Source organism: Arabidopsis lyrata, assembly GCF_000004255.2.
Source record: "Arabidopsis lyrata subsp. lyrata unplaced genomic scaffold ARALYscaffold_2, whole genome shotgun sequence".
Lineage (NCBI taxonomy): Eukaryota > Viridiplantae > Streptophyta > Magnoliopsida > Brassicales > Brassicaceae > Arabidopsis > Arabidopsis lyrata.
Window position 1 is genome coordinate 4971769 of NW_003302554.1, and position 25478 is coordinate 4997246.

The following is a 25478-nucleotide window of genomic DNA, read 5'->3' on the forward strand; positions in this document are numbered from 1 at the left end:
TTTGTGGTGGAATCCTCTATATATTAAAAGAGAGTTTTTTTGTGCTTATGTGTCAAACCCACAATTATTCTCATATGCTTTATTTTTTATTTATTTAATTCAACTCTCCATTTGCCAAACACTTTTAATTTCATATACTACTTATTCTTATTTAATAAACTTACTAGAACTAAATATATCAAAATTTTAAATAAGGAAACTGCTATTTAAAAATTTTGTTAATATTAAATGTATAGTGTTTTCAGTTGAAAAATTAAACTATATGAACATATAGTGTATACATTTTAACACCGACAAATTTTTTATGTATTATCAAAATTTAAACTGAAATCGCTAATCAATAAACCTAAATTTTTGAATGACGTAACTGCAACTACAATTGTATGATATAAATTATTAAAATAATTAAAATTTAGTTTGTAAATTAATTTATATGAATAAAAAGTTGAAATTTTTTTGGGTTCATCCCTAGGGGTGAACCTCTCTTATTCACCGCCCATTTGATTATCCAATCAAAATACAGCATTGTGCCATGTAATATTTTTTTAAAAAATAAATCAAAATTAAATTCCGAAAACAAAAAAAATAAGGAAACAAAATCTGTATACTTTTAATTAAAAAAATAATTATATGTCGGTTTGGGTTTACTAATGTGAATTCGGGTTTAGATTTTACAATTAAGCAAAATTATATGTTGGTTTGGGTTTATAAAAAAGTTATTTGGGTATAGATTTATAATTAAACAAAATTATATGTTGGTTTCGGTTTACATATATGGATTAGGGTTTAGATTTTACAATTACAAGTAAACGAGATTATATTTCGGTTTGGGTTTATAAAGAAGGAGTAGGGTTTATATTTTATAATTAAACGATATTATATATCGTTTTGGGTTTATAAATAAGATTTAGGGTTTATCTTATACAATTAAAGGAGATTATGTGTTAGTTTGGGTTTAACTAAATTCATATGTTTATAAATGATTTCATTTTAATATGTTTTATTTTTATTTGTTAATTTTTAATTTGTATTTAAATATAAAATGACATGGCAATTTTATTGGTTAAAATAAGTTCACCCCTAAGGGTGAACTAGGGGTGTCAAAATGGGATAAAATTGATGGATCAATCCAAACCAATCCAACTCATGAATCTAATGAGTTGAAAATTTGGATATTAATGGATTAATGGATTAAATGGTTTAATGAGTTTAATGAGTTAGATTGAAATGGTTTGGTTTAAAATGGATTAATGGGTTATCCATAACCAAACCAATAAAAATTAAATAATTGAAATCAAATATGTAAAACAAATATAACCGAATTAAATAACTAAACCAATTTTAGTAAACCGAAATAAACATAATTTTCTTAAATCGCTTAATCATCGATCTCTCTCGGTGTCAAATCTCTCACTGTCGATCTCTCTCAATCTTATGGTTTCACCGGAAAATCCATCGACAACGTTAAACGACGAAGCCAACAACGCCGTTCACCGGCAAAGCCACTGACACTCGAATCCCTCACCGTCACTCATGGAGTCCTTGGTCGTCGTTTTGGGACATTGTGTTGAACTGTCGATTGCGTTAGTGTAACCGTGTCGCAAGCGTAAACCTTTTTTTGTGATCAATTTATGAACCAATGATCATAGTTACAAGTATTTCGATGACGACGACGATGACGACGACGACGACGACAAAAGTTACACCTTTTTTTGTATCAATTTATGAACCAATGATCATAGTTACACCCGGTGAACCCAAGCTCTAAAAAGTTATGTTATTGCATGATATTTCTATACACTACAAAAAAGAAGGCTATTAATGTTAGTTTTTATTTACCTTAACGTCACTTATTAAATGACTTAAATAACTTTACGTCAGTTACAAAATTGACGTATTATTGGCCGACTTTAACTTATTTTGCTTCACTTTAAAAAAACGACGTTATGTTTAACGTCAAATATGCTAGCGTCATTTTTTATAGATTTTAACGACTGTTTGAAAAATGATTCAAAAGCGTCACACTAACATCTCTTTCAAAACCGACGTATACACACAACCATTAATACTAATTTTACATTAAATTATAATTAGGAAAAACTGAAAGAAAACAATAAATTCATTATAAATTAATAACTCAAATAAATAGCACACATAACAACTGTCAATTATCTGGATACAAACATAAAACATAAGATATACGTCTTGACCATGTTTTCAAACATTACATAAAAAATCCATTAAATCTACCACTCTGTCATGACATTCTTGCTAGCTTCTCCTTCTGCATTATTCTATCTTCTTCAAGTCCTCTACGAGTTTCTTAGACTTCGAGATCGACTGTTTAATTATCACACAAGTTCAAAACATGACATATACGATGATTAGAGTAAACTATTAAAGAACAACACAACTTTAAGCCATTATCAATTTATCATACCTCTAGTATCTTCAATGAAGTAGCTTGTGTGATAATTACCAAAAAAAAATACACAATAATGTGTCATGCATGTGATGAACATACTCGTTTCAAAGTGAAATGAAGATTAAATTACTTACGAGTTGTATACAAATTGGAGTAATGAAATAAAAAATAAATTACCTGGCATTGGTTGCTTGATCCAGTCATAGTTTCTGAAATTTCAGGTACTTAATGGTTCCTTTAGAAGAAGAACTTTAAAATCATGCTCCAGCATCTACAAGTATGTGTTTATGATATTCTTGACTAAATTTCTAATTCGTAATAGACTTCCATTTTCTTTAAATGTCTCATATCAAAATCAGTGAAATGTACCTGAGACTGGCAGCGATCGTCTTGGATAATGTGACGGGTGCGAAAGACAGGTTATCGTGGGGAGAAGAAGCTGATGGAAAATTCACGGTACAGTCCGCATACGCGCTGCTGGTCCGCGATGAATCACCGAGACAACAGGTTGGAAGACTGTTTAATACGATGTGGAGAACAATGGTGACGGAGAGAGTTAAGCTGTTCCTATGGTTAGCCATGAATCAAGTGATTATGACTAATGTTGAACGCCATCGCCGACACTTAAGTGACACGGATATCTGCCCTATATGCAAGAGTGGAGCAGAATCGATATTACACGTTCTTATAGGGATTGTCCTGCAATCTCTGGAATATGGGAGAGGATAGTTCCTCCGAGAAAGATAAGAACATTTTTTGCTAAATCACTGCTCGAATGGTTTTATGACAACCTCAGTGACCGCAGCGAGGTGGAGGGCTGCCAATGGTCAACATTATACGCAATTGTTGTTTGGTGGGGATGGAAATGGCGATGCGGTAATGTGTTTGGTACGATTAAGAGATGTCGAGATAGAGTTCGCTTTGTTAAGGAGTTAGCAAAAGAGGTGACGGATTTCCATGAGAAGTTGGTAAGACAACAGAGTGGCGGGATGAGGATAGAGAGACAGATTGGTTGGGTGCCACCGCAAGAAGGCTGGATAAAGTTGAATACGGATGGGGGATCACACGGTAACCCAGGCATTGCAACAGCGGGTGGAGTTATCAGAGACGCGAACGGACACTGGGGTGGCGGTTTTGCAGTGAATATTGGGATATGTACTGCTCCGATGGCGGAACTGTGGGGCGTATATTATGGACTATTCATTGCGTGGGAGCGTCGAGCAACGCGGGTAGAGCTCGAGGTTGACTCACAAATTGTGGTTGATTTTCTTTCGACAGGGATTAGCGATGCTCATCCACTGTCCTTCCTAGTACGGCTGTGCTATGGCTTTCTGGCAAAAGACTAGATAGTCCGAATTTCTCACGTGTATAGGGAAGCTAACCGTCTTGCCGACGGGTTAGTGAACTATGCTTTTTCTTTACCTCTTGGTTTTCATATGTTAGACTCTAGACCGGACTGTGTAGCCTCTATTTGTTTAGAGGATGCTAGCGGGTTGACGAGGGCACGCAATGTGCGGATGTAATTTTAATTTTTTGCATTAATAAAAAGGGGGAGACTTTGTCTCTCCCCCAACCTACCAAAAAAAAAAATGTTAGAGCTTACTAGCTTAAATTAATAGATGAAGTTTAGAACAATTTAACAAGGGTAAAAATTGATGGATCCATCACCTAATTTGATCAAATCCATCTAAGTAGAAAGACTAACACATTGAAGAAACTATGCTCCAGCATCCACAAGTATGTGTTCATGATATTCTTGACTAAATTTCTAATTCGTAACAGACTTCCATTTTCTTTAAATGTCTCATATCAAAACCAGTGAAATGTACCTGCCAATGTTAGAGCTTACTAGCTTAATTTAATATATGAAGTTTAGAACAATTTAACAAGGGTAAAAATTGATGGATCCATCACCTAATTTGATCAAATCCATCTAAGTAGAAAGACTAACACATTGAAGATTTCAAGATAAATTAAGCATCAAACCACCATTCAAAAGAAATAGATAACTAACCACACAATTATTTCTTCATTGCAACTAAACCTCCAGCTTATCTAGTCCATGTGATCAAATAGCTCACCTCCAATAACATCATTTTTATGAATTCTGAAGCAACTCCTAAAAGGATCTAAGATGCGATTACTATTGCTAAATGCAGATTCAGATGCAACCGAAGACACTTGCATTGCAAGTATATCTCTGGCTATTACAGATAAAACGGGATACTTTGAGTTGTTGGTCCTCCACCATCCCATGACATCAAATGGTATTCCAAGCGGATTGATCTTTACAACTTCCACTTTCTCTTTCAAATATAACTCCAGCTCAAAACTTGTATTTGCAAATCCTATCTCATTCACCATCTCTTTGTATAGAAAATCTATTCTTTCATATCCAGAATCATTCTCTAAATCTATTTTGTCAAACAAATCAGGATCTTGTGAGTTTTGTCCTCCAACAGATGACGTCCCAGCCATTTGAGATGATGACACATTGAGTCTCTCCCTGGTTATTGTACTCTTCAAACATCCTTGAAATCTCAAATATTTCTTGTTTTCTCTGTGAAAAACCTAAATACAACATAGTAAAAGTGGGCTAAAATACGATGTTACCATCAGTTGTAAGAGAAACCCTTTGGTTATTAGAACTAAGCACCTTCATCATAGCAGCTTTCCTTTTCACATACATCTGCACAATCTCTCTAGTAGCTGTCCTCCGAGACTGAGGTTTCGAAAGATTAACCCGAGTACAAAATGTCTCCAAGCCAAGCTTTCAACTGACGCAAGTGGCAATTTACCCAAGACAAGCATTTCATTAATAACATCTTCAGAAACTTTAGCTAATATCAGATTCCCATTACCACTTCCACCATTACCTCCAAGATTCAAAATATGCTGACTCTGAGCATTACTATCCTTCCATACTTGGTATTCTTTGCAAATACCTAGATGTCTTTAAACAAGAAGTACCATTTCATGTTGCACAACACATAACTCTAGCACAATAATGACATGTACACTTATCCTTATTCTTCGCAGTTCTTGTAAAATGATCTCATACCCTTGACCTAGAAGAACTAGAAATACCTTTCTTCTTTGCCTTAAATTTTCCTAAAGTATCACCATGTCCTTTCCTTTGTTTCTAGATTCATGAGTAGGTGTCACCACATCTTCTTCACTTCTCTAGGATTTATCATCATTTTGAAATTCATCTTGTTGTCTTTGAGGGGGTGAAGAAGAATCCATCTGCAACAATCAAAGATTATCACAAATAAAAGTTAAATTGAAAGCTCAGTCTCAAAAATCAAAAAGTTACAATTTCAAATGAGACTAATGACACTAAACATTTACTTTTTTATGTAGCAAACAAAACGAAAATCTCAATAAGAGAATCTTTTCCTACAAATCCAAAAACCAACAGATCCACTAATTCAATAACAATAACAATCACAAGAACCTAATAATCACACCTTCACATTCACACAAAGTCACAAATCTAAGAATCTAAGATGCATAAGAAACTGAAATACAAAATAAAATTAAGCACAAAATTACAATGCTTGAATAAGAGAATACGAGAAAGGAGAAACACAAACGGACGATTGATTTGTCGAAGAAGCTGATAGAGTAGGTTTAGCTCTTTTTCGTGAATCGTTTAGGGGATTTACGGTTTCTAGTTTGCCAATTTGGGGTTTATATATGCGTTAAGATGAGAAAACGAATCAATCAAGTGGAGAAGTGGAAACGGCAAAAGCAATCTAGAGAATCAGAGAGAATATCGGAAGTCAGAGATATGTGCTCTCGAGTCTCGATATCTTTGGGTTTGTGAATATATGATTACTCCTCTTAACTACACATATCCTTACATGAACTTTATACATGATATATAAGTATGTGTATATTCAATATGGGCGGTTAACCGATCGGGTTTTGGTTTATACCCCAAACGAAACCGAACCCGATGCAAAGCAATCATATTACCCATTCGGTTTATAGACTTTAACCGAAACCTTACTTGAATCTCTGTATTTTCGGGTCGGGTCGGGTCCGGTACAGTATTCGGGTTTCGGAGATTATGCACAGGTCTAACAGAAACTTTGATATTCTTAAAATACTAGAAAACATATTCCAATAATTTTAGATGAAACTTTATCTGTAAAGAAAATCAACTTTTTCAAATAAATCACCAATTTTTTTTTTCCAAAGCATATATAGTTTTTTTGTCCAACGTATATGATCAAATTATTTATTAGATATTTTTTTATTTCTAATTTTTTCTTTAATTTATTAAAAATGATTATTCCCCTTCATTCCAATTTGAATATTAAGATTTTTTTTTAAAAATTTAATTATATTATATTCTTTCCTTTTTTTTAATTTAAAAAGTAAAAAATAGTATTTCGAGAAAATCTAGTGACAAGACAACACATACGCAAAATCTCTTCATTTTTTTATTATTTATTTTAATATATACAAATATAGTTTTGAATTTCAAAATATTACACTGCTCTCCTCTCGTACTCCCAAATTTTTTAAAAACCCGCCTCTTCACTTTTTCGTCTCCCTCTCTTAAAATTCCCAATTCTCTAGAACCTTCCTCTCTCCCATATCTCTCACAATCTCGAAAACAAACCATTCTCTCTCTCACATCTTTTTCCCCCAAAAATGGCGCGTGACATCCAACTCCCCTGCGACGGCGACGGTGTATGCATGCGATGCAAATCCAAACCTCCGCCTGAAGAATCTCTCACTTGCGGCACGTGCGTTACGCCGTGGCACGTGTCCTGTCTCTCAACCCCACCCGAAACCCTAGCTTCCACTCTACAGTGGCATTGTCCTGATTGCTCCGGCGAAATCGATCCTCTTCCTGTTTCCGGCGACGTTTCTGGTTATGGATCTGTTGGTTCAGATCTTGTTGCAGCGATTCGCGCGATTGAGGCTGATGAGTCGTTGAGTACTGAAGAGAAAGCTAAGAAGAGGCAACAGTTATTAAGTGGTAAAGGCGTCGTTGAGGATGACGAAGAAGAGAAGAAGAGTAAAGGGAAGAATTCAAATCTCGATGTTTTATCTGCTCTTGGAGATAACTTGATGTGCTCTTTCTGTATGCAATTGCCTGAGAGACCTGTGACGGTTCGTTCTCTTTGTCTTTGCTCTTTTGCTTGTTAATTTAGTGTATCTAATGTGTTATCTCTGGATTATTTGACCTGATTTGATACTTCTTTTGGTGAATCTGTTTAGTGTTTCTGCTTAAATGTTGGCTCACATTATTGGTTATGATTGTGACATACCACAATTAAGCTGCGTGATACAAAGGCATAGACTTTATTGACTCAATTAATCGATCCTTTTGACAAACTGTCTCAATATACCTATTAAGTTATCCTGTTATTTGCCCTTTTGGGTTGGATTATTTAGTTGGAGTAATTTACTGTGTTGTTGAAATTTTGTTGATGGTTGATCTTTTCTATATTGTTGTTTAGTTGCCGTTTATGGGATCTGTTTGTCTTGGTGTTTTTGAAGTATAAACTTTTGTTTTTGATGAGTATTCAATATTGTCTGACTTTATAGGTGTTGACTTCTTTACAAAAGAAATCCTTTTTGACAAAAATGAAGGCTAGATTAAGTAGGGCTGATGGATATCTTGTATGTTTCTTTTTTTCAGAAACCATGTGGGCACAACGCTTGCTTGAAATGTTTTGAGAAGTGGATGGGGCAGGGCAAGCGAACTTGTGGTAAATGCCGAAGCGTTATTCCGGAGAAAATGGCTAAGAATCCCCGTATCAACTCGTCCCTTGTGTCTGCTATTAGATTAGCGAAAGTATCTAAAAGTGCTGCTGCGGGTACTTCAAAGGTCTTTCATTTCATAAGCAATCAAGACCGACCAGATAAAGCATTTACAACTGAGCGTGCAAAGAAAACTGGGAAGGCAAACGCTGCTAGTGGAAGGATTTATGTTACAATACCACCAGATCACTTTGGTCCTATACCAGCTGAAAACGATCCTGTCAGGAACCAAGGTCTTTTGGTTGGAGAATCCTGGGAAGACAGACTCGAGTGTAGGCAGTGGGGGGCTCATTTCCCTCATGTTGCTGGCATTGCTGGACAATCAAATTATGGAGCTCAATCTGTAGCACTCTCTGGAGGTTATGAGGATGATGAGGATCATGGAGAATGGTTTCTATACACAGGAAGGTCTGCTTTTCATTTCTTCTAGCGTATGGTTCATTTGGTTTATTCTAATGACTCGATTGTTACATTAATCACATTTGGTATATTTTACTTCTCGCGCTATTCTTCAATTTACTGATAGATTTCGTCTCTTTTTGTCTTGAATGTGTCACACAGTGGGGGAAGAGATCTCAGTGGCAACAAAAGGACTAACAAGGAGCAGTCCTTTGATCAAAAATTTGAAAAGTCTAATGAAGCCTTAAGACTTAGCTGCAAACTGGGGTATCCTGTTCGAGTTGTCAGGTTAGCTGTTATTCGAGCATAACTCCATTGCATTAAAGCTTGTTGATCCTAACTCTTTAACTACCTTTTCCACATATGATCAGGTCTCACAAGGAGAAGCGTTCTGCATATGCCCCTGAGGAGGGAGTGAGATATGATGGGGTGTACCGGATAGAGAAGTGCTGGCGGAAAGTTGGAATACAGGTACACATATCTACCAACTGTTTATGTCACTGATCTTTTTATGCATTGACCTATTCTTCTGTGTTCCATAGGGTTCTTTCATGGTCTGTCGTTACCTGTTTGTTAGATGTGATAATGAGCCAGCTCCATGGACTAGGTTTGATCTACTTCTTGAAAGCTGTGCCTTTTCTGTACACATACCATTTGAGTTTAATGATGTGATATATTGCAGTGATGAGCATGGAGATCGTCCAAGACCTTTGCCTAATATTCCAGAGCTGAATATGGCCACAGACCTATTTGAGAGAAAAGAAAGTCCATCATGGGATTTTGATGTAAGTTCCAAGACATCTCTATTGTAACAGTTCTTTATCTGTACCCACTAATAACATAGGCCTACTTGACCAGGAAGCTGAGGGTTCTTGGAGATGGATGAAGCCGCCACCTGCTAGTAAAAAGTCAGTGAATGTTTTGGATCCTGAGGAGAGGAAAACTTTGAGGAAAGTCATAAAGGCAGCACACTCGAATACCATGAGGGCAAAACTTCTGAAAGGTCTGTGTGTCCAAATTCTCTACCTCTGCTGTTATAATGTTAAATAGTTTTTTCCCTTTTTGCCGAATGAGTTCTTTGTGCATTATGTTTATATTTCTAAGACTGCCTTTCTAAACAATTCAAGATTACCTTTTCTAGAAATGAGACTCTAGCTAAACATTCCCTGAGAACTTTTAGAATCAGGAACTCAATGTTTCCAAAATGGTTCTCCTAACTATTAATATGAACCACAACTATCCAACTCTTTCTTTATATAGCTTAGTTTCCGAATCCATCTAAATTGTCATTGGATTTTGTTGATGCAGAATTTAAGTGCCAGATTTGTCGGCAAGTGCTGACTCTTCCAGTGACCACGCCGTGTGCTCATAACTTCTGCAAGGCATGCTTAGAAGCCAAGTTTGCTGGGAAAACGCTAGTGAGGGAGAGAAGCAGAGGTGGACGAACTCTACGAGCACAGAAGAATGTGATGAACTGCCCTTGTTGCCCCACTGACATTTCTGATTTTCTCCAGAACCCTCAGGTGAAATATCATCTTATCTTCTTCTTCTCCTTTCATATCATATTATATGAATACAAGTATTAGCATTTTTTTTGACTTTGCTGGAATTAGATGAAGTTGGTTCAATGGTAATATGTCTGTTTCTAGTTCGTTATCTGCCAAGCATTATCAAATACTTACAGACCGTCTATAGATTATTCATTTTGTCATGTGATTGTGTAGGAATAGGTTTATTTGTAATATAAACTATAATTTTGAGTGGATTGATAGTATGTCATTCACTTATTTGATGCTTTCCATTCATGAAAAGTGAAGCTGTAGCAAATTTGATCATACAATGTTTACCATTATTATGATCACAGAAAGTGAGGACTAATCTTTTTGGTGAAATGTGTAAACAGGTAAATAGAGAAGTCATGGAGGTCATAGAGAGGTTGAAGAATCAGGAAGTGGACAATGCCGAGATTGTAGATGAAGGCGAAGGCGAAGGTTCAGGTACCAACGCTGAAGAAGAAACTCTGGCCGAGTCTGAAGATGCTGAGCAACCAAAGAAACGGATTAAGTTGGACACCGACACAGCAGTTTCTGCGACTGCTGTGTAATCTGGCATGAAGCAAGTAGGTAGGAGCCTTTCCAATGGCTTTTTTTGGACGGAACCATCAGGTAAAGTTGGAGACTATGGTTTTGTTTTGGTACCAAAGAACTCTTTAGCGAAAAAAAAACTCTGTACCTGATGTGTTATTTTGGATTTTACTACAACTAAGTTCTTAAACTATGGTTCTCTGGTTTAAATATTTTTCTCTTATTTTGGATTTTCTGGTTTATTAGGTTTGATAACTCGTATTTTGGTTGGTTTGATAGTACTATCAGGTACTAAAAAGTAAAAAGTGCGTTCTCTATTTAGTAAAATATTGAATGGATGTTGTTTCATTTTGTCTAATCTAATTTAGATTCTATCTAGGTTTGATTTTGAGTTTACACCAAATTCAAAAAACTTGTTCTTTTCGTTTTCTTTTCTTCATGTGACGTTTTGGCGCAGAGAAGTATTACTCGGTCGTTTTTTTCTGATTCATTTTTTAATTGCCCATAGAAGTTTGTAACAATTCAAAGCGATTGCATTCATTTTTTAATTGCCCTTAGCATTTCTTTTCGTTGCAGTTAAAAATTTCTTCAAGGTATTGATGATGGTTTTATTTAAGGATTCTGCCTAGCCGTTGGATTAGAGATGGTTTGAAGTTGAGAAGCTCAGATTGATTTCACATTTTCACTTTTGGTGCCAAATTCTTTTAGTTTGTTTCTTTTGAACTTTCTTTCATGTTCCTTGGCCGTGACTATGTAACTATGTTTGATTTGAACCTTTGATTAAATCTGCAAAAGGGAGAGCTTCATTGAGAACAATAAGAAGAAGAAGCTCAAGCAAAAGAAGAAGCAAAGGCTCGTGATTGAAGGAAGAAGTTGTCGTGAAGAGAAGTCAACGACACAAGAAGAGAGGCACAAGTCAACAAGAAGAATGAGTTGGGCTTTAGGTGTTTTGTAATAATATTATTATTGGGCTATTAGTTAAGTTAGCCCAACGAAGAAAGAGTGTTGTTATTAGCCATGTTTCTTTTCATAATCGTGCGACTCTCACCTATTTTCAAAAACTGAGTTTTTTTTGCCATCTTGTAATTAAGAGTTTTTCTAAGAGCATAACTGTAAATTTAATAACTCTTAATTAAAAATTATTTTTAAGTTGAAAAAGATGATATAAATGTACAGATCTTGTAAATTGCGATGATAGCAATTTGAAACCCAGCGACGCTTGCTTCCTTGAAATTAAGGGTTGGGTTGTACCGCTGTTTTCTCCGGCGACTCTAAAATCTCAAGTTTTTAGTCGGAGCGACAGAAAATAGAAAAGATGAAAAAGAGATGAAAAAAACTTAAAAGGCAATTCAGTTAATACAAATCAGTCACACGGTGGGAATCACACGCTTCTTAAAAGAACATGGCCTAGGTATAATAATTGTTGTAGTGTTAAGGTTGCTTGTGTAAGTGAACCTAAGGATAATGATGTCTAGAAGTAAGGTATAGATCAGTAAAAGTATGGATGCAAGTGTATGTGGTAAGTAGAGAAACCACTAAATGTATGTGTGAGTTATTGTAAAAATTATCCTTTAATTTGATCAATAACAAAATGTAGTCCATAAGTTTATGGGATAAGTTGCAATATAGGCAGTTTTTGGCAACATAATTTTAAAAGTAGTCGGTTTACTATTTATATAATTTGTAAAACACGCACTTTTAAACTGTTACACTAATAAAAGATATTGTGTGTAATGGCAAGCAAACCCCTATCCATAACTCATATTTACGATTGTTGCCATTTCTTATCCAAATAATAATAAAAAATGGGTGCGAGAGAGCAAAAAAAAAATCTCCAATTACAAATAGCGAATGTACAATAATTCCTATTAAGTTTTGAAAACGTACTACTTTCCCTTTCCCAACTCTTTATTCTCTGAAATTTTTTTTTTGTAGTTAAAAATATTTTTGTAATCCCATCTGGGATTTGGCTGAAGGCCCAAGAGAATTACACGTTACAACTTAAAGAGGCCCAAATCGGAGCCCAACCGGAGTTCTGCAACGTGCAAGAGTGAACTAACCTCTAACTGTGAAGAGAGGTTAGAGAATGTCAACACTATCTCATGGAGAATATCGAACTTGCAGATCGTGTTTAGAGAGGAAGTCAATAGTATATTATTCTTTAACATTGCTTATTTGTACTAGTAGGTTTTGCTTTAATCTTTTTAGTGAAATAATCACATCCCTATGGTTAGGTCTTCCTTTTTACCAGTCATATAGTGTCAGTAACTTAGGTAACTTATCTGCTATGTTTGGTCTCCACTCTGAAATGCAATAATAATCCTTTTAACTTCGGAACCCTAGCGGATGGTGTATGACTTGCGCCAACCTCTGGCATTTTCGCATAGCCAAACATGCCTCATAGCGCCTGAATGGAGTACGGACAATAGTACATGTCGTCAAGACCTTGTGAGCTTAGTATTTTATCCCTTATATTGGTACCACATTCCCTTCCATGTATTTCTAGTCTTGTTGCTATTCAATATAGTGCAGACCTCCTTGTCGGTGACACACCTAAGACACGAAGAAAAGTAGGATATTTAATAAAGTCTGATACATCGGAGAAACTAGATCGGAAAATGAGAGAGAATTGAAGAAGATAACAAACTTTTCTTAATCATTCAAATGTTTGTTACAACAACTTAATCATCAAAATGAGAGTGATTAAGCTTATATACATAGCATTAAACCGAGTATTAATCTCAGCTCAGTAAACCAAAGTTAACCAATAACATTGAACCGGTTATATCCTCAATACGCCCCCCTCAAGTCTCTAGCTTCGAAGTGTCTGGTTCGGAAGAAAGAGACTTGACAAAGACATTTGACGAAGTAAGTGATGAAACGGACCCGGATGCAAAGCTTTGGTGAGTATGTCAGCATGTTGGTTCTCTGTTGGAACATGTAAAGCTTTAAGATTACCTGACTTGATCTGGTCTCTCACCGTGTGACAATCAATCTCAATGTGTTTCGTTCTTTCATGGAAGACTGGATTCATGGAGATGTGTAGAGCTGACTTATTGTCACAAAAAAATTTTGCAGGACAAGTAACCCGAACATGTAGATCCTTGAGAAGTTGTTGAAGCCAGATGATCTCACATGTAGCTTGTGCCATACTTCTATATTCAGATTCTGTACTGCTTCTACTTGTAACAGCCTGCTTCTTTGACTTCCAAGAAATGAGAGATGTTCCCAAATAAACATAGAATCCTGTTATAGATCGTCTTGTATCCTTACAGGCAGCCCAATCAGCATCAGAAAAGGCATTCAAGCATATCTCAGAATCCACAGAGTACATTAATCCTTGGCCTGGATTTGTTTTAATATACCTGAGGACTTTATGAGCAGCCTGCAAATGAATATCAGATGGTGCAGAGATGAACTGACTTAGCTGATGAACTGCATAAGTGATATCAGGTCTGGTTATGGTGAGATATAACAAACGTCCAATAAGCTCTCTGTATGAAGTTGGATTAGGCAAAAGAGTTCCCATATCTTTGACCAAATGTAGAGTAGGATCCATAGGAATAGAACTTGGTTTGCATCCAGTTAAACCTGCATCTTCCAACAAATTTATTGCATACTTCCTTTGACAAACTGAGATTCCTTTGGATGATCTTGAAATCTCCAAACCAAGAAAGAATCTAGCAGGACCAAGATCTTTGATTTTAAACTCAGATCTTAACAAGGTCTTCAAATTCTCCACTGCTACATCATCATTGCTGGCTATCATAATGTCATCAACGTATACAAGAACAGCAATAAAAGAACCAGAGATCACTTTAACAAATAAAGTGTTGTCTGCAGGAGATTGTATGAAGTTTGCACCCAATAAGACTGAAGAAAATCTCTTATACCATTGACGAGAAGCTTGCTTCAAGCCATAGAGAGATTTTAACAGTCTACATACCGGATTAGGAGGAAGCTTGATATGTGATGGTGGTGTATAACCTTGAGGAAGACTCATAAAAATTTCCTCATCAAGTTCCCCATGTAAGAAAGCATTTGATACATCCATCTGCGTCAAAGTCCAACCCTTAGCAGCCGCAAGACCAAGCATTAGTTTTACACTAGTAAGCTTTGCAACAGGAGAAAATGTGTCTAGAAAATCAATCCCTTCCTGTTGAGTGAACCCTTGGGCCACTAGTCTTGCCTTATAACGTTCTATTGAGCCATCAGGGTTGTATTTGATAGTAAAGACCCATTTACATCCTACCACATTCTTACCCGGAGGCAATGACTCAACAACCCAAGTCTTGTTAAGTTCCATAGCCTGTAACTCTTCATCAGCAGCCTTAGTCCATTTTTCAGATTTCATAGCTTGAGCAAAGGTCTTAGGCTCTGTTTCTGTATTATAGGCTAGTATATAGGATTGAAAAAGAGGTGTGTATTTATCATATGAGATAACAGAAGAGATGGGATATGGTGTAGTCTTTTTAGGTAATGAATTATGATTTTCTGTAGGGATAGGAGAAATAAGAGAACAGGATGGTGGATTAGTGTTTGTAGGTGGTAGTGAAGAAATGAAAGGGACAAGGGCACAATGATACTCAGAGAGATAAGCAGGAGCTTTAGTGTTACGTTTAGGCCTAGCAATGGGTACAATATTAAGGCCTAAATCCTGTGTTTCTGCAGTACTAGTAGGAAGTATGGTACTAGGTAATGCAGATGCTGATGATGATGCATTACTAGTATTATTATTAGTAGTAGTAGGAACCAAAGAATCCTCATCAGTCAATGGCATCGTTTCTACAAAGTGTAAAGGTGCTGGTAAAGGCAAAATTGTATTAGGAAACATGTCAACAGATTTAGACAACAAATCACTTGTTTTGAAAGGGAAAATACTTTCTTTAAAAACAACATTTCGTGAAATAGAAATAGCATGTGAGTCTAAATCTAAAACTTTATATCCCTTATATCCAGAAGGATAGCCTAAGAAAACACAGGGTCTAGCACGAGGTGAAAACTTATTTCTTTCATGCATATTAGTAGAAACAAAACAAAGACATCCAAAGTTCTTTAACAAAGTATAATCCGGATTCTTTTTAAGCAAAAGTTCAAATGGTGATTTGTTATTTAGCAGAGGTGATGGTAATCTATTTATCAAGAAAACTGCAGTTAAAACACAATCACTCCAATATTGCATAGGAACATTTGACTGAAAAAGTAAAGCTCTTGCAACATTAAGAAGATGTTGATGCTTTCTCTCCACAACAGAGTTTTGTTGGGGAGTATAAGCACAAGAGAAGTAATGAATCATACCTTGTTCTTTTACTAAATCATTAAATCCTAATTCAGGTGCATTATCAGAACGAATAGCTTTAATCTTTGTATTAAACTGTGTAGAAACAAGTTTGACAAAAACAGGAAAGACTTTTGAAACTTCTTGTTTATTTCTTAACATATAAACCAAGTAGTTCTTGTACAATCATCAACCAAAGTAAGAAAATATCTAAATCCTTCTATAGATTCAACACTAAAAGGACCCCATATATCCAAGTGAACAAGATCAAATGGGTTTGAAGCTAAATTGTTATGAGATATGTATGCTAGACGTTTCTGTTTTGCTAAAGGACAAATGCAACAAGGTGAAGTTTCAGAATCAAAAGATTTTAAAGAGGGAATGCTACTAACAAGTTTCTTTAAAACTATAGATGATGGATGACCTAAACGCTGGTGCCAAAGAAGTCCATCATCAAGAACTGATCCAGAAAAAGAACAAGCTGCAGGTGTTGATGTGGAGAGGGAAGTAGTTTCTGTCTCAAGAATGTAAAGATTGTGATAAAGTCTACCCCTCCCAATCATCAAGCCCTGAGAAAGTTCCTGGATAAAGCAACAATTAACATAGAAATGAGCTGAACATGATAAAGTTTTTACCAAAGAACTAACACTGATCAAATTAAACTTGAAATCTGGAACATGCAAAACATTATGCAGTATGAGTTTATGAGTAATATGAATAGTACCTATATGAGTAATAGAAACCCTAGTACCATTTGGCAAAGTTACAGTCACACCAGAAACAGGCCTTAATTCCCTAAACATTGCTAAGTCTGAACATACATGACTAGAAGCTCCACTATCTATAATCCAAGCATCTTGTGGTATGAATTTTTGTAGAGGTGATAGAATATGATTTTGGAAAGTAAGATGATTGTTTTCAAATTTTAAACTAGTAGAAGGAAAAGGGATTATAGTACCAGAAGTTGAAGTTTCTGCCATTAGACCATGTTCAGAGACTGTTGCCATAGCCAAAGGACTAGGATTACTTGAAGAAGCTACAGGCTCTGGAACTTGAACTTGAGCCTGGAATTGAGAAATCATCTGTTCGATTTGCTGAGGAGTAAATTCTTATAAATTCAGATTGTTTCCACCTTGTGTAACATGAGGCATTGTATAGGAACTATAAGTACTATATGGATTAACCATTGATGCCTGATTGTATGCTTCTGATGGATAAGCTCCTGACTCTGCATATACATGTGCCACTGCATTTGCTTTCTGCATTGAATTAGCATATGGCATCATTGGCATTTGAGCTGGATACTGCATCCTTGGAGCCTGCATCATAGGCATTCTTGGTTGAACAAGCAACTGCGGATTAGTCTTGTACTGATAATTTCCATTGCCAATCTTCATTCCTGGTGGATAACCATGCAACTTATAGCATTTCTGAATTGTGTGTCCCACTTTCCCACAGTGAGTACACATAGGCTTCTGAGACGGTCTTACTGTGTTATATGCTGCAACATATGCATTATCACCTTCTGACATCATTTGAGCACTATTCTGGAAAGCCACATTGTCTATACGAGTAGGAGGTTTAACATTCTTCTGTCGTTCATCTTGAGTTACAATATTGAAAGCTTCTTCTATTGTTGGAATAGGCTTAAGTATCAAGATGTGACGTCTAGTCTGATCAAAACCTTCATTCAATCCCATAAGAAATTTTGTCACCCTACTCCTCTGTTGTAAACTTTCCCATTTCACTGCAGCATCACATTCACAACGACCACATGTACAAACTGGGAGCTCAACATAGTTTCTGTGTTCTTCCCACAGAGTAAGCAAAGCAGTATAATATGTAGAAACATCCATTGAACCCTGCTCTATCTTACTTAATTTCTGCTCTATATCAAAGATTCTTGGAGCATCATCTTGCTTAAACCTTGACAGCAAATTATTCCATATACCTTGAGCAGTAGCTATGAAGAGTAAACTCTGTCCTATCTTTTTATCAACTGAATTCATTAACCAGGTACTAACTATATCATTACACCTAGACCAAGCACCAAAATCTCTATGATCTTCAGGTGGTTTAGAAATCGTACCATTGATAAATCCCAATTTATTCCTGACATTCAAAGCCATTAAGATCGATCGACGCCAAGAATGAAAATCAGAAGCAGTCGTAAGTCGATCCGAAACCAAAATAAGACCAGCATGATCCGTACTATGAAGATAATACGGATTCTCATAATGATCAACACTTGACGGAGTACGAGGCACCGGAATCACAGGTGGAGGTACAAAAGATCCCATTCTCAGTGTAAGAACAAGAAATTTCAAAGAAAACGAGACGAATTTGTTGTAAAAGAAAGAGAATCGTCGTCGCTATAGGTCAATGAAAGGAAAAAGAAAGAAACAGAACGGAAAATAAGATTCCGGTGACCAGAAAAGAGAATCGCAAATCACGAAGAAACGAAATCAAAAGAATCAACAAGAAAACGAAAAAGAGAAATCACAACTCACTTCCGATGAACACAACGAATGCGGAATCTTCATTTTGTGCTCTGATACCATAATAAAGTCTGATACATCGGAGAAACTAGATCGGAAAATGAGAGAGAATTGAAGAAGATAACAAACTTTTCTTAATCATTCAAATGTTTGTTACAACAACTTAATCATCAAAATGAGAGTGATTAAGCTTATATACATAGCATTAAACCGAGTATTAATCTCAGCTCAGTAAACCAAAGTTAACCAATAACATTGAACCGGTTATATCCTCAATAATATTTGCTAAAGTTTCTCTTAGAGTTACCTAGCGGTGATTTTTTTATATTCTTTTATTTTTATTGTTTGCACAAGTGCCAAAACCTAAGGCTCATTCAAGATACATTTTAAGGACACTTATGACAGCTTTTCCAAGGACAACCACAATAGTCCTACGTTGACAGCAAAGAATTTTTTCCAATCACGATCCTGGCTTGGCCAAAGAATCTACGAGGTTAATCTCTTCCCAGGGACTCGCGCGCTAATTCAGGCGACAAGGTAAAGCCGTAAAGGTGCCCACAAATTCTCTTAACTAGCCATTTTGTCATTTCACACTTTATAGTCTACCTTAAGATTGGTCGACTCTTAAGAACTTTTTTGCATTCCAATGTGAAGATGAGTTTTGGATGGAATTGATTTACTTTGCATTCACTTTTATGCATCATTAAGTAACGTTGTAACTTCTAACCAATGGCGAAGTTCGAAATTTTTGTTATAGGGGTCAAAACATTTTTAATGTAAAACAATATATATTATGTAAAAATAATATTATTAGTTTTGTCTAGAAATAATCTACACATAAGAAAAAGTATGAATATTTGAAAATCAACTAAGATTGATATTTTAGGAGTTTTTAGTTACGGTCCATAATAATTAAAAAGGACACAAAAGAATTAGATTTTATGTGTGTTTTTTACAAGTAAATATAATATTAGATCATTAGTTGGATTTTTTTTCTAAGTAAAACATGGATTTTTAATTTTATTAAATTAGAATTGGGTTTAAAATTTTAGTGGACCCACCTTAGTATTTGGGCTTTAATTGTTTCAATGAAATTTTTTAATCTCATGTGGTTAAATTAAATTTACATGGGGTCAAAAACTATAATGTATTGAAGTAGCGGAAGCTTTAAGGTCTAGAGATCCGTTGATTCCTCGGAATACCGTAAAACTAGGGTTTCTCGGATCTGTTGATTCTTCAGAATACCAGAAACGAGAGAATGTTAGGAATTCGTTGATTCTCCGCGGATACCGAATCCTACGTCTTCTTATAATCGTTGAGATCTTTCGAGATCTACCGAAAACAAGGATTAGAGAATACTTTTCTCTGAAAAGCTAAAAGCTCTTTAATTTTATTAATCAAATCAATTGTATACAGAAGGAGGCCTTAACGGCTTATTTATAATAAAACATAAGAAACCCCTAGAATATTCTAGAAACACTAAAAGATAAAGATTAAAATAATTAATACAATTAAAATATAAATAAATGGAAATTATCCTAATTCTACGCTACATCATGTATTGAGGTCATTATAATTAGGCCTTGAATATTTGGAAGATTTTAAGTGGTTTTTAGATTAAAGATTTAGTTTCTAGATTTTAAATTTTTGTTTTTGGTTTCTGGATTTTGCAAAAAATAAATAAAAATCAAATGAAAAAAAAAATGAAAAAGTCTCGTAGAACAAATTCCAAAAACTCAATCAATTGGGATTTTGAATTTATTAATAAATTGGTAAAAACTGTTAGAATCTAGATTTCCTATTTATTTATTTTTTTTCAAAATCTTGAATGGTTATGTAATAGATGTTTGAAGAAACTAAATCTAAAAACCATTTGAAAAACCACAACCATTCAAGACCTTAATCTTAAGAAAGTGTAGTAGTTTTTTTCAAAATTTATGGAGGTCAATTGACTCTCCTAATACTACATTGCCTCTGTCCCTGGTTGTGGCATTATTGACGGTGAAAGTAAATCATGGCGTGTGAGCCATTGGTTGGAACATTAAACTTCTTACAATCTCTGACAATGGGATAATGTGTTCAGCAGGTGGTTACTACATTGAAGGGGTACGGTGATGAAAACCATAGGTCATATGTTTGTTACAACTTTCAAACCACTATATATAATCGTAGTAGCGATTATGTTAAGCATCATCTTTACTGAGAAGTTGTACTTTCAAAGTGTTTTTGTAGTCGAGCTTTATATGTGAGTGATTATGGAAGAGGCTGTTAGTTTTGACTGTAAAGACTTTGACTACAGAGACTTTGGCGGTGGAAACTTTAATTTGGCTGTTAAAATCTGATTAGTAAAACAAAGCTGTAGAAGCTGTAACTGTTATTTTTTTAGGATTATATATATTCATAATAAATATAAATAATGTTATAAATGAATTCATGTGACAAAATAATTTTAGTAATGATAAAAATTTAGAAAAATACAAAAATTCATAAATAAATGTATAGAAAAATATTCTCAATAAAGAAACAAAATATTTCTTATTCATTCATGTTTAATAACCAAATATGTATTGAGTAGTTGTATAATTTTGAGTAATCAAAAATTAATAAAACTATTAATGATGAAGCAATTTATGAAATAATTGAATGGCCTATATGAAAGTATATGTTTTATTAAAAATACTATTCTATAAACTCTTTTATACCAATATTAATGGTGATTATGAAAATAAAATGATTATTATTGAAATGGATCTTAAAAGAAAGATTGAAAAATGATAATAATTAATTTATCAAAAAATATTTGTGAAACAATATATGTAAACATGTAGAAAGATTCTAATTATTATGAGGAGAAAAAAAAGAAAGCTTTTAATTATTATTTATTTTAAAATTTTATTATTTGTTTGAATGCCTCATATTTGAGACTTTAGAAAATTCAACGTAAAAAAAAAAAAAGTGGACAGTTAGACTTTAAAAACTTTTAAAAAACCTAAAGTCCTAAAATTATGATTGGTTAATATTTGGCTTTTAGTACTTTAAAAAAAATCTAAAGCCCTTAAAGCATCTTCCAATCACCCCTATACCTTACAATTCGAAGTTTTCTTGTAGTCGAGCTTTATATGTGGATGATTATACCTTACAATATATTGGGGAAAGACAAAACTTACAAATATCTTTCCACACCTATATATATATATATATATATATATATATATATATATATTACTTGAGAATATAATATTTAGGCTAAATATATGGGAAAATGATCATACAATAACAAAAATTAAAACAATACAATAGTTTAAATTAACTTTATAATATTGATTAGTAATCTTATTTTCCATTTATGAGATTTATAAAAAACTAGAGAGAATTATGAGAATATGGATAACATTATATTGATTAATCATTTATACACATTTGATATATACATATATTACTAGAGCAGTAGAGCAACGTTTTGAAGACGATTGTTTAAAATAAGAGAGTGACTTGTGCATTCTAAGGGCATATGCAAGGGTGCATCTTTGAAGTTTGATCTTAAGGGAGAAAAAATATTCAAATATTGTAAAAGCTTTAATTAAGATCTTTTGTAAAGTAAGTGATTATTGGTAGACCATGTTTAGATCATAGGAATTGATTTGAAATTGAAATAATGTAAGATCATTAGTTTACAATTTTAAAAACTTTAAGAAATAACTTTTAAATTGCAAACTTAAAAAACTTTTACTAAAATAGATTTGAAAATAAAAAGAAACACAAAATATAATATCAAATTTTTATGAAACAAAAAAGAACATTAAAGATATAAATAAAAAAAATAAACAAACAAACATATTATTTAATTAAACCCTAGCATAGATTTCGGATCGAAGGAGAAATGAAATGTTTTTTTCCTTTGCAAAAATTCGTAGCCAATGATGAAGCGCCACGTCACGCTAAAACTGGGCCAAGAACAGTTCTACAACAAGAACAGATCTATAACAGATCTAACACTATTCACAATATTTTCTATTTTTAAAAGGCTAAGAACACTTAAGTGTTTTACCTTTAAATATGGCCTAAGTTCATAGCTTTTGAGTTTTGACCACGTATTATGTTGAAAAAAATGCAAGAGGCTTATATGTACATTTCCACTACTGAATTCTAATATATCAAAACCAATTTCATTTCAGATATGTATCTTTCAATTAAAAACTCATACGGTTTATCATTTTTAATGGTTTCATCAATTACAAAATTAAGTAATATGATTTAATAGAATTACACAAAATAGATCCTTAGAAAGACAAATGATAAAATTTAGTAAAGATAATTATTTATTACACAAACGAATACTTAACATGACACTTAATGTCAATGACGTAAATCAATATCTCACATATGAATACTGTATATGATAAAACTTAAATCCCATATGCATGCATACGTATCTTTTTCCTTTATATTTTAATTATACTAAATCAATAGTCAATTTTTCAATAACTGATACATTTATTGATTGACACATCAGCTTAAGTCCAATTTTCTTACTCTTTCTTTTTTCACGCAAGATTTTGTTTATTCAAAAATTATAATAAAAAAATTATAATAACAGATAAAATATCCATTCGTTTTTATTAGCATTTTTGTTTCCTTCTCAAAACCCTATTTTCTTTCATCCCCACGATCTCCACCTCTTCCACTTCTTCTCCTCCAAAATCTCCATGACTACTGTATGTATAAAATCTCAAGAATGGTCTTCTCATCATCATACATCGATTACTCTCAGAAATCAGTGACTTTTTCTCATCCCAAAGGTATCAATTTACTATCTCCAATTTCTGTTTTTTTTTTAATTTTCTTATAGTTGTCAAAGATTCTTTAACGACAATTATATATAGATCTGCAAATTATATACCGATTTTCTACATTTCTATGGTTTTTGTATTTCTCTCTGCTTCTATTTAATCTGATTGCATTCACTTGAAACTAAATCTCTTTAATTTTGATATTGTCGTTTTTTGAAGATAGAATGCCGCTAGAAGTAACACCAGTTTCACAGCTTAATTCCGACCTCTCAACATGCAAAGTTAAAGTCCGGATTGCTCGCGTCTGGGCATACCATAAAAAAGATAGACCCAAAGATATTACGGGAATAGACCTTCTCCTGGTGGATGACAAGGTACTTTCATATAACTTTTCTATAAACTTACTTGCTTTATCCTTTCATTTAAACTATCCGTTTTCTTTTTGTCCAGGGAGATAGGATACAAGCCTCCATCAGATCGCAATTACTTACAAAATTCCAGGGAAAACTAGAAGAGGGGATTGCTACATGATTATGAACTTTGAGATTTTAGATAATGGAGGGAGTTATAGAGCCAGTTCTCACCCCTACAAGATCAACTTCATGTCCATGACACACGTCAAGAAATGTGAGCAGATTCCAAATTTGGAATTCCGTTTCAACTTCGTCCCTTTCTCTGATATACAAGGTCGGACTGACAATGAGTTTGGAATCATACACATTTTAATTAAGGTCTTCCTTTCCCTATCTGGTTCATGATCTTGATTGGTTCCGGTTCTTGCATAGTTTAGATGAAACTCCACAAGCTCTCTCTCCTTTATTTCACTACTCTCCATAAAATCGAAACCCTTTTTAATTCAAAAAGTTAATAATCCAATACTAAAACTTTCTAATTACAATCATAAAGTGTAGAAAACTGGCATGACAAGTAGGGTAAAAACTCATGTTTAATTTTTTTAAAAACGTTAACACACCATTAAATAACCATTTTTGTACCAAAGACAATAATTTTATATATTTTTAGAAAACCAATATGTGTACAGTGTACGCCTTGTAACCGACCGTGAATCTCTCCCAAAATACTTGAAACGAGCACTTAGTTGGCCAGTTGGGTTTAATTTCATTTTGTGCTTTCATAGTGATTGGAAGCATCGACCTATATATTTTACAAGGTATGATGCCTCAAATCATTTAACGAGCATCCCGTGTACATAAACTTAGTAAACTAGTAATGCTAATGTTGCCACTTGCAAGAAAAAGTGTTGAAACAAAGACCGATCGACATCTATTTCCTTTGGACCTACTTTAGTTTAATAAGTGTTGCCACTTGTCCTTTTAAGTCAGTCCACATTTTGTTCTTTTTTTTTTCTTTTTTTACGTCAGTCCACAATTTATTGAGGACACACATGGGTTTATCCATAAGTTATGGATATTGACGCATATTGTTGTTTAGATCAAGCTAATTGATTCGTAGATCTTCTTTCCTATTTTGATGTGTTCTTGGATATTATTGACATCTAATGAGCAGTGCCGGTCCGAGCATTTGTGAGACCCTACACGAAAAATAAAATAATGCCCAATATATTTATAAGTTTTAGGGCTAAATTTTTTTTTTGACCTATTTTTAGTAAATTATACAAAAATAATGATATTTTGAATATTATTACATTCAAATTTAATTGTTTGGGCCCTATTTTATTTATTTTTTTCGAAAAAAACTTTAGTTTTTACTAAATATTTTCATTTTATCGGCCTTTTTACCAAAAAAAAAAAAAAAAAACCTTAAAAAAAAAAAAAATTTGTGGTGCCCCAAGCCACCGCTTGGGTGGCCTGTCCTGCGGGCCGGCCCTGCTAATGAGCCTGCTCTTACCATGTCTTATGTCTATCATGACGTCAAGTTTGTAAAGAAAACTTTCGGATGGTCTCTATACTCTATAAAAATATGACTTTATTCATGCATATGTAATTAATTATTTTTCTGATTCTTTTGTTAATGACTTCTAAAAAACAGAAATTATTAGTGACTTTTTATTCATGCATATGTAAAGAATACACAATTGGAAATATAGGAAAAAATACAAATGGTCTATAAGTTATGCTTATAAGATTGACGTTTTTTTTTTATCAATAAACCATAATAATAAAAGCTTTCGGTCCGTTACGATATCATCTTTGTAATGAATACTTTCGGATGCATTTTTTTTTTTTACTTATTTTATTC

At 34.0% G+C, this 25478-nt stretch overlaps 2 protein-coding genes across 5 annotated transcripts; both read left to right on the forward strand.

Annotated features, from left to right (window-relative positions):
• Positions 1–6960: 6960 nt before the first annotated feature.
• On the forward strand, positions 6961–11796 carry LOC9322801 (E3 ubiquitin-protein ligase ORTHRUS 2). Of its 4 annotated transcripts, none has more exons than XR_002334202.1 (11): positions 6961–7555; positions 8088–8617; positions 8771–8896; positions 8980–9079; positions 9151–9215; positions 9291–9393; positions 9467–9611; positions 9917–10131; positions 10512–10773; positions 11251–11285; positions 11488–11796. XR_002334202.1 is itself a non-coding variant. In XM_002886689.2 (9 exons), exons 1-9 carry the CDS (start codon positions 7091–7093, stop codon positions 10710–10712), a joined length of 1950 nt encoding a protein of 649 aa, XP_002886735.1. In that variant the 5' UTR covers positions 6962–7090; the 3' UTR covers positions 10713–10922. The 4 variants fall into 4 exon arrangements, 1 of the variants encoding a protein (XP_002886735.1); XR_002334200.1 differs by having other exon boundaries at positions 6962–7555; positions 11269–11285; XR_002334201.1 differs by lacking the exon at positions 11251–11285 and having other exon boundaries at positions 6962–7555.
• Positions 11797–23045: 11249 nt separating this feature from the next.
• On the forward strand, positions 23046–24002 carry LOC9322802. The gene is made up of 3 exons (XM_002886690.2): positions 23046–23267; positions 23478–23632; positions 23709–24002. Exons 1-3 carry the CDS (start codon positions 23186–23188, stop codon positions 23787–23789), a joined length of 318 nt encoding a protein of 105 aa, XP_002886736.2. The 5' UTR covers positions 23046–23185; the 3' UTR covers positions 23790–24002.
• The last annotated feature ends 1476 nt before the right edge of the window (positions 24003–25478 follow it).